Below are 9992 nucleotides of genomic sequence, written 5' to 3'. Positions count from 1 at the left end.
GTTGTGATTTTGATTTATGTCGATGATTTAATCATCTGAGGTGATTCTATGGATGAAATAAGGAAGCTAAAGAAAAATCTTGAAATGCAATTTCATATGAAGGATTTAGGAGAGTTGAGATACTTTCTTGGTATTGAGATGATCAGATCTGAAAGTGGTATATATATGTTGCAAAAACAATATGCAACAACTATGTTGAAGAAGTATGGTATGCTTGGATGCAAACCTATTGATGTACCATTGGATAAGAACTGCAAATTGAGGGCTGATTTGGGAGTCAAAATAGACGATGTAAACATGTATAGGTCTATGGTGGGCAACCTCATATATTTGACTATAGCAAGACTTGATTTGAGTTATGTTGTTGGATTAGTCAGCAAGTTTATGCTACAACCAACAAAGCCACACTTGGACTACATTAGAAGAATCTTGAGGTATGTAAAAGCTACTCAGAACTATGGATTGTTTTATAGGGCTGATCTGGACATAAAGCTGGAAGGGTATACAAATGTTGATTGGGTTGGAAGCCAAACTGATAGAAGATCCACAAGTGGATATATGTTTATATTGGGAACTGTAGTTATTTCATGGAGTAGCAAGAAACAAGCTATTGTTGCATTATCAAGTACTGAAGTTGAATATAGAGCAGCTGCAATAGCCACTTGTGAAGAGGTATGGATCAGAAGATTGCTTGCTGATTTGGGAGAGTATATAGATAATGCAGTCACAATTTGGTGTGACAATATTAGCAGCATTCAACTCACAAAAAACCTAGTGTTCCATGCAAGAACAAAGAACATTGAGGTACATTATCACTTTGTTTGAGAGAAAGTGATTGATGGAGAAGTGGATCTGATGTATGTAAACACAAATTAGCAAGTTGGTGATATTCTTATGAAGGGACTGAGCATAGAAAAACATACATAGTTTCAGGACATGATGGGAGTTATAACCATTGGTATGATAGTTGAAAAGCATGAAGGAAAGAAGACTGAAGATGATCTCAAGAAAGGATAAGTTGAGCTTGAGGGGGAGTGTTGAGAAACAAGCTCAACAAAAGCATATGATGCATATTGGTAGGTGAGATCCCCTATAGTAGTTATTAGGAAATTAGCTACTAGTGGACATATAAGTAAAATAGCTATTTAGCTACTCGCAACTAATTAGCTATTCACAGCTAATTAGCTACTCACAGTTAATTAACTGCATATATAAGTCACTTATATACTTAGGTAAAAAAAGTAAGAGTGAGAAGTAGAAGTAAGAGAGTAGTTGTAAGAGGAGAAAACGAGAGAGGTTCTCTCTGTGTAATGAAATAGAAGCTTTTGGGTTGCTACAGAGGTAAGTCTCCTTCCCCCTTCTTTTTTTGTCTTGAGCACACTAAACGATCCAACACATCACGATCCGTTGTGCATTAAGAAGAGCCGGAGCGCCTTCGTAACAAAGATGACTGTTAGGGGGGGGATCGTTTTGGGGGGAGGTCAAAGTCTTGTCGGATTGAGCACAATCGAAATAGGAGGGAAGGATGTCGGTTTTGATTCTGTTCTGTTCTGTCGATTAGGTTCGCGTAGGCCTCTGCTCGTGTAGTGAGCCCATGTCTTCCCGACCAGAGGCTCACATTCGGGTAACTGTCAAGCATCAAGCTCTGTTACCAGGCTCGAGGCTATTCTTGTACTCACGTCTTCTATCGTTAATCAATTAATTGTTGTTTGATGTATTGTGTGTGTATAGGACTTCACTATCTCTTACATTTCTCTCTCTCTCTCTCCTACTCTTACTTGTGAATCATCAGTGTGTTCATTGTCAGACAGCCACAAGCTCATGTGTTCATTGTTCGGGCTGGACTCACGATAGCCGCAACCAGCACACATTGTTGGAAGCTCGATCGTCTTCCCTGGTTCGAGACCCCTATGGTCTCGTCCAAGCTGACCCGCAAGCTGCAGACTTCGGTGATTAGAGAGGACTCGCCTACAATGCTGCTTCTAGATGTTCCAGAGTGTTATTGGGTTGGTCAATTCCATCACGACTTGATCTTTGGCCTTGATGTGGGTTGAGTGAACATTGTTAGTGGTGGAAAACGAAATCTCTGGTGCCTTTACCACCAACATCATTTCCCTCATCGTAATGTTCGCATCTATCAATTTGGCCTTGCCAAAATAACCAACATTTCCTTGGTGACTGTAATTCGTCTAACTTGTTGTTGTTTCCATCATTATTGCTTCCAAAACTTATCAATAGTCGCAAGGGGAACATGATATGTGCACCATATCTTTGCAACGCTCGGTTCTCTGTCAGTTTGAGTAGCTCGAATGTGGCTACCCAACGTGGTCGTGAATTGGAAGAAGGGGATGGCTTTGCTTCCTTGTCCCTCGTATGGATCATGCTATCTCCATTGCAAAGGGTCCCAACTTACGTTACGTAGCCTTTTGTTTTCATGAACGCATATGTGCCACTCTAGTTGTACTATGACCAAATCAGGATGGACAATCCACTTACTACCTCTGTAAGCCAAAAACTATCATTATCTCTATTGGTTTCCGGAGGACGTTAAAAAATCTATCTATCTATCTATCTATCTATCTATCATTATCGCAATTAGTTTCCTGAGGATGTTAAAAATGTATCTATATCTATCTACCATTATCTCTATTGGTTTCCCGAGATGTTAAAAATCTATCCATCTATCTAGTCCTTACTTACCCAATTCAAGTGTCTCCAATATGGTCATGATCAAATTTTGTCACCATATGCCCTTGCATCCATAACAAGAAGGTCCAAGTCCTTGCGTACCCAATTCAATTGTCTCCAATATGGTCATGATCAAATTTTGTCACCACACTTAGCAAGCATTCCTTAATCTAACATGCTCAACTTCATGGCCATGTCAATGGTAGTGATGATCACCGCCAATCAGCAACATGATAGTGACCTCTCTTAAACTAACTTATATTATACCAAGCTTATTGCCAAAATGAGCTCCTCATTCTAGACTAGCAATGGATATGATTTTATTATCACTGAGAAGAGCTCCAACTAGTGGCTAATAAGATTCAACTATATGACACTTACTCAAGACAATTGGGCTCACATACATCCACTAGCATTCACTATACTCTTAATGAAATGGATTGAAGCAAATATATTCAACTAGGTTCCTCAACTGTAAATCAAAGAGACACTACAATAAATTCAATAAGGTCTTGTCTAAATCATTGCTACTCTATCAACCATTGTATTTTCAATTACATCAAGTTATTGAGCGAAAACCACTACTATAAGGCATTGCCTAAATTAGTACTATTTCAATCACAACATTTGTAATGCCTAAATCGTTTCTACTCTATGGTACCTAAACCCTTGCTACTCTTATCAACAATGACATTCCCGTCAACATGTAGTTCAGTGATTAATCTAGTGCAACTTTTGAAAATTGCAAAAACAATAAGATCATAACCAGTCACTAAATTGGCACATACTTTCAAAATCTACATAAAGCTCTCCTTGAATGACAATGACAGGATTGGAAGATAGACATTGGGTTCATCTACCTACACTTTGATGTGGAATGCCAAGTAGTATCACAAAAGAGGATCAAGTTTGATAATTCCAAACCCTATAGTACAATGAGGACACAAATACAAACATGCAAATTATAAAACATGCAATGATTCAAAGTTAGACTTCTACAAATGTTAGATAGCAGATTCGACCGTTTACATCTGTAGAGAGCCTAAGATGTTTTTGGGTACACCTACCATAGAATCATTTCCTTCACATTTTGATGAACATACGGCTTTTCAAAGGTGTAAAGAAAAAATTTAATTTAAAAAATGTTCAAAATTTCTGCTAGATACAATTTTCTTAGGAGTCTATATCATATGATCATGGGACCAAATTGATGCAATAGATGCGCTGTAGCTATGTCCTATTTCTTAACCTAATCACCGTTGAATCAGAACTTGAAGATGAATACTTCCCACATAGATCATTCTTATTGCACACTGAATATAGAACTAAACCAGGTCTATTATTTTCTTATCATCAATTCAAATGTCACTCTTAACTACCTCAGAAAAATAACTGAAGATTTAAACTTGCAAAGCCAGCATGCCATTTGTATACCTCTTTCTTACATTCCTGTATTTATACAAGAGTGTCACAAACAAGTTTTGTGCTTCTGAGAAACTACAACAGGAAACAAAATTGTTCTTACAGTTGATAAATCCAGCTTCCAGATTTTTCAAACTTGCATCTGATCTACAATCCAATAATCTCTCACAAAAAAAAGTCATAGGTTCCGACCAAACGTTTGGTTTCCCTTGAGATGGCAAATGCCTCAACCAACACATCCAATCTAAAGAAGATCCTTCCTTCCTATCTATAGCACTTAATAGAATATCAAATGCTTCGTTGAAATCAGCTTTTTGACCAACATATACTATCAATGATTGGAAAAATGACTCCAAACTATCAGTATTGATCTTTTGATGATGCAATAGTAATGGCTTGGCGGCGACCAAGCATGCTTTTCGGAGTGTGAAGAATTTATCACCACATGACCTCACAGCAACATGTAGCAACCCTGTACATAATTCGCCAAATTTCTTTGTAGAAATATCAGATGCCTCCCGCCAGCCAAGAATATCATTCCAATTCTGATTTTCGGCCCAGGAATGAAGCGACATATGCACAAAACCTTCCCAACTGGGCCAGAAGCAGTAAACAAATCTATTATTAGTCAAAAAATTCAGATACACATAGACAGGAATTAATATCAATAATATTACATTTCAGCTTTCAAAAAGATATACTAGTTTTCACTTGTATAAAAGCCTTAAACCAGTAGCAATGTTTTAAAATTATTGTTGGTGACTGGATGTGGAGATTCTCATATGGATAATTGATGGGATTCCAGAAGTGCATGTATAATTGGTAAATCTTTATGCTCCTTTTATCTAATCTTTAATTGCTATAGAAACTAGTATGGACCCAGTCATAGAGGTGTTCATCCCAAGAACTGAGAAACTAGTATGGACCCAGTCATAGAGGTGTTCATCCCAAGAACTGAAGGAGAATGATGGTATACTTATGGTTGCTAGAAGGTATGATTGCAAATCTATTTTGCCAAAGCAGTCCCCGAATTTCACGAACTACAAAGTAGACAGCATACATATGTGACAATCATGACATGTAGACAAACGAATAATAGCCCATTGTATATATCAAGACCAATTAAAGCACTGAAATTTCATACTTACTCAAAAGGCGGTTCAACTTCCACTCCAAATGTGATATGTAAAGATTCATCTGTTTCACTTCTAAACGCCTCATGAGAATCCTTGAGTCTTTTTTGAGAACGCCCAGCAACAGCTACTACATTTGTGTCTGTTAACAGTACTGGGGGTGCAACCTTATCTCTGCATTCCTCAAATTCCTGGGCAATGATACCGATACTGTATTGTGGTTTGAGGTTGGTTGTGAGATCTTCACTCAACACTTTGCAATCAATGCATGGTACAAGAGGCTCCATAATCTTTAGAGTTTGTTTCTCAGTGGTAGCTTCATGAGGAAAACCACGAGGAATATATAAGACACTACCTTCATTGAGTATTAGGCTCAATGCATCTTCTTCGTAATTATTTGAAACTTCAACATGTTGTGTATATAATCGAGGGAGCTCATATTTAGAAGACCATATCTTCCAAGCTTTGGATCCAATAATCTGCCAAACAAAGACACAATGATCATCAAGGTGAGGTTTAAAACCTTGAGCATTCGATGGAGTTAAATACATGTTTGCTCCCACTGTAACTTGCCCAAAACATACTGCAAGTTCTTCCGCTATCATAGCAACTTGTGGACTCCTAAACTCCATTCCCCTCAAGGCAATAGTGTAACCTGAATTGTATGCATCAATACAAGTATCAATATCAGCAAAGAGGAGAGGATCTTTTGTGTCATAGGAATCTGATGTAACTTTGTGATAATCTATTTCTTGCACTGTGCCGATTCCTGTATGCACTGATTTCACAAGCCTGATATCTTGTTCAAAGATAAGCAATTTACCAAGATTTTCCTCTATTTCTTCATATACTTTTGAAGCTTCAACCTCATCAGCACTGAAAAGAGGGCATGCCAAAGCTCTGGCCATAAACTCTTTTATAACAAACTCGCCCTTTCTTGAAGACCATCCATCACCAAACAAATTAGCCCGAGCTTCATTCTCAACACTTTTGGCTTTTGTCATGAAGGGGTGTTTTTCCCAGTGGCTATCCCAAAAATGCTCAAAATCATCTTTCATTCCACCAAACAAGCAATGGAGAACTTCTCCACACTCACCATGAGAATATACAACTTCTTGCTCCATCGCGAGCCAAACTATAACCTTGCACAATATATGTACCTTATCACGAATGAGATAGCCATGATGGCAGAACCACTTCCATAAAGCTTGAAATCTTTGCAGAAGCATGATATGTTTCCCTTTCGGGATCATTCTCAAACATTCACAAAAAGCATTGTGGGTCAAAGCATTCAGAGTATCCAAGATTGCAAAAAACATTATGTCTTGGTTTCGAGGCAGACCATGCCATTTCGCATTCAAATCAAATGGCTTATCTACCTCAGATCCACTGATGGTCTCTGCAACCAATGAAATCAAAAGTCTGCCAAAAGGTTTACCAAAGTAGATGTTCTGCCATATTTTGCAAAGATGTTATTTTCAAAATACTTACAAAAGCCTGCGGACCGCTCCAAAGTCATAAAGCACAGTTCTTCCCAATCTGCAAGCTGAAAGGTTTGTGATCACATGGCATGCTTCAATTACAATACCTACAGAGTTCAATGAATTTTTTCCTTTAACCAATCATCCAAGCCCCCCTTCATGCATCATGAGAAAATATAATAAATGTGTACAACTTTAGAACAAATATGTATAGTCAGATTTTTTTCAATCAAGCACAGAATACCTGCATGTTTAACCATCAAAAGGCTAACCAGTGTTTTCATAACAGCCTCGTCATGCAAGATTTGCAGGGCCGATTGGTAAGAACCTAAAGCCATGTCTCCTAAAACTTCTGCACTCTTCCTGACGATAGACGTCTGACTGGAATTCGAACATATCTATATTAGATTAATGCCATTTATAGAATTATAATAAAGGACGGTTAACAGAATCAAAGATCGTACTTTTCTTGAGATTTTACGGATTTCTCTGTTTATATTTTGACTTGTTTCCTTATTGAGATTTTCGGATGATAATTTTCCGTGTGCTTTTCTTGATATTTGGAGGAATCTTAGTCCAAAAGGAGAGTTTGACGGAAGAAAGGAATGTTAACAGAATCAAATTTTTGCAGGAGAGAAAGAAAAGGAAGGCTAAACAGAATAGTTCAGCGAGACTTTTGTTCGAAAAGAACGGAATAGGAAGCTTAGGAGAATCAAAATAGTTCTTTCCCTTGATATTTTGACACAACATTTTACGTCAAAAAGCATTTATACGGAAGTGCTTCAAAACAAAGATTTTGATACTTACGTGAGGGAGAGGGAGAGAAGGTAAGGCATGCAGGCCGTTAAACCTAGGAAAACAAGATTTCTCAAGGAAGAAGAAGAAGAAGAAGAAATGGAACGTTGGATGACTCGCAGCGAAACCATGGCACTCCGTTTAACAGCGTCAGAAGGGGAGATCAAAGAATCTCTTGAAGCGATGGAGAGAAGGTGCACCATAGCTGCTAAGGCCATCCTGCTGTCCTCTGAGGCAGCTTCCATGGCATGGATGGATGGTTGGGAGAGGGAGGGGGGGTTCCTTCGTCCGCCTCCTACAGACCATGGATTCTTGGTTTAGCTCTGCGATTCATGGTGGGAACAAGAGCAGAAGAGTATATGCTGCAGAGAGAGAGAGAGAGAGAAAAACAGACAGACAGACAGAGACAGAGAGAGACAGAGAGAGATATGGAGTAACAGAGAAGTGAGATTAGGGTTTCGAACCCACGACGTAGGCCTTCTGGTCCAATGATGAATTAGGGTAAGCTAATGATTGAGAAAAGAAAGAACAAAAAGAGATTAACAATGGCATAGAAACAGATAAAAAGCCAGCCAAATATAGAGAGAGTCGGCCGGCCGATATTTACGTGTGCCCAGTAGTAGTGAGCCGGCCAGTATAGAACCGCCCGACAATTACGTGCCTAATTGTTATGGGCATGACCATAAGTTATTATGTGGTAAGTTGTATCATAACACTAGAAGTAACCAGACTGACATTTAAGCTACCTATAGCTTGATCCACCGAATCTTTGCTCTTTTGATTCTTTTGTTGTTTACGTCCGATGTTCCAAGGCTACATGTAGCAATCTGGGACTTGCTAGACTCCCTCTGCCTATTGACTCTCTCTCTCTCTCTCTCTCTCTCGGTAAAAGCACACAATTATATTAATTGTATGTAAAATCCACTCAGTTACAACACTTCTTAGTCTCCTCCTACCTATCATATATGCCTATTAGGGAGCGGAACGTTCTGTAATACTATTAAAAACTTGAATATGCATTTGAGGAAATGATCCCCACATGCTCTAACATCCAAAAAGTCCACATGAGAATACCTTTCAGCTTCTTTATATATGCTTTCACCCCATGTCTATTATCAAACATGAAAGCATTACACATATTCCAATTATGTTGTAGTCCCCAATAACGTAAAATTTGAAACAATATCTCCATCTCATCATTTGAACCAGTTTGAACATATTGAGAAAAAACCCATTGTTGAGGTTTCAAACAATGGGTTAAAACTTGCCGAATGTTTGATAAGTACTTCTAAATTATACACACTATAGGACATTTAATGAACCTATGTGTACTATCCTCGGATTCCTCCAATAGAACAATGCAAAAGAAACAAGTGCCAGATGATTTGAGGTATCCTGTCAGCTTGATCAATCAATTTATGTAGAAGCCGACAATCGAGCATAATATGCAGTGCGTGGATCGAATAGTGAGGTATGTAAGCGGCACTTTGGATCATGGTTTGTTGTACAAGACGGTGTTGTCAGGCAAGTAGTCAGCTATATGGATGTCGATTGGCTTGGAGCATATGCAGTGTGTGCATCGAATAGTGAGGTATGTAAGCGGCACTCTAGATCATGGTTTGTGTTGGGAAACAAGTCCCTACGGATGGGATTCGAATTAGAACCAGACGAGCCGGATCAGACAGGACGAAGGACGGAACCAAACCAGATGGATCCAAAAGGAGTCCGGCCAGATCCGGTATGAACCAGCAAATAGGAACATATTAGTAAATATGTTCAGACGTGACCATTGAGGTCCTATTTGTAAATAACACCAAAGTTATAGAAGTATAAATATAACTAGGGCAACATTGTTATAAGCATTGATCATTATTGTGATTTTTCTGTTGTATCGTTGTAGAGAGAGAGAGAGATACAGAAAGCTTTTCTGTTTTAATTGTCGGTTGGCGAAGGTAGACCTCGAGGTCGTTGCCTCTGAGTCTCCTCTATAATGAACATATTCGGAGTTCCGAGAACTCCCGTGGTTTTGCCTCTTGAGGTTTTCCACATTAATACTCGATGTCGTCTTATTTTCTATTTTCTATTTTCTTCCATTGAGTGAGTGAGACTCAGTTGTGGGCCGTGGTCGAGCACTATTCTGCACAATCTGGTATTAGAGCATGGAAGATCCATTCGACGGCATGTTCAAACTCACCGGCTCCAACTACTAAGTGTGGACGTCAAAGATGAGGGACATGCTTGTGGTTAAAGATCTTTGGTTATCGATATAGTTTAGGAACAAAATACCATACAAGATTGATGCATCAACATGGGAGGTAATGCATATGAAGACAACAGCCTATATTCGATGCTTCATCGACATGAGCCTGCACAACAACTTCAATGAAAAGAGTAAGGCTCATGAACTCTGGGAAAAGATAGGCATCACGTTTGAGAACAAGAATACCATAAATAGAGTCTCGGTCTTTTGGAA

General features: G+C 38.7%; 1 protein-coding gene and 1 pseudogene across 4 annotated transcripts; one reads left to right on the top strand and one right to left on the bottom strand.

Moving 5' to 3' along the window:
- The first annotated feature begins 210 nt into the window (after positions 1 to 210).
- Positions 211 to 1017, top strand: LOC147855540 (secreted RxLR effector protein 161 pseudogene; annotated as a pseudogene).
- A 2991-nt stretch (positions 1018 to 4008) lies between these two features.
- On the bottom strand, positions 4009 to 7855 carry LOC147855539 (uncharacterized). Of its 4 annotated transcripts, XM_087330460.1 has the most exons (6): positions 7532 to 7855; positions 6969 to 7105; positions 6735 to 6831; positions 5599 to 6665; positions 5259 to 5496; positions 4009 to 4704 (listed from the first exon to the last, which is right to left on the bottom strand). In XM_087330460.1, exons 1-6 carry the CDS (start codon positions 7762 to 7764, stop codon positions 4089 to 4091), a joined length of 2388 nt encoding a protein of 795 aa, XP_087186586.1. In that variant the 5' UTR covers positions 7765 to 7855; the 3' UTR covers positions 4009 to 4088. The 4 variants fall into 4 exon arrangements, with proteins under 4 accessions (XP_087186586.1, XP_087186585.1, XP_087186587.1 ...); XM_087330459.1 differs by having other exon boundaries at positions 5259 to 6665; positions 7532 to 7849; XM_087330461.1 differs by lacking the exon at positions 7532 to 7855 and adding an exon at positions 7189 to 7334 and having other exon boundaries at positions 5259 to 6665.
- Between the last annotated feature and the right edge of the window lie 2137 nt (positions 7856 to 9992).

The sequence above is a fragment of the Azolla caroliniana genome, unplaced genomic scaffold (genome assembly GCF_043228905.1).
Source record: "Azolla caroliniana isolate FFs.n. ecotype wild unplaced genomic scaffold, voAzoCaro1.0.p SCAF_14, whole genome shotgun sequence".
Classification (NCBI taxonomy): Eukaryota; Viridiplantae; Streptophyta; class Polypodiopsida; order Salviniales; family Salviniaceae; genus Azolla; species Azolla caroliniana.
Note: the sequence above shows the minus strand (reverse complement) of the source record. Positions and strands in the feature narration are given on the sequence as shown.

Bases quoted from the DNA above. Each gene is read 5' to 3' on its own strand.
- LOC147855539 (XM_087330459.1), bottom strand. From the start codon at position 7,764: ATGGAAGCTGCCTCAGAGGACAGCAGGATGGCCTTAGCAGCTATGGTG. The intron at 7,106-7,531 runs GTAAGTATCAAA...TTCGAATTCCAG, and splicing joins CTTCTCTCCCTCTCCCTCAC to TCAGACGTCTATCGTCAGGA. The intron at 6,666-6,734 runs GTAAGTATTTTG...ACCTTTTGGCAG, and splicing joins GGAGCGGTCCGCAGGCTTTT to ACTTTTGATTTCATTGGTTG.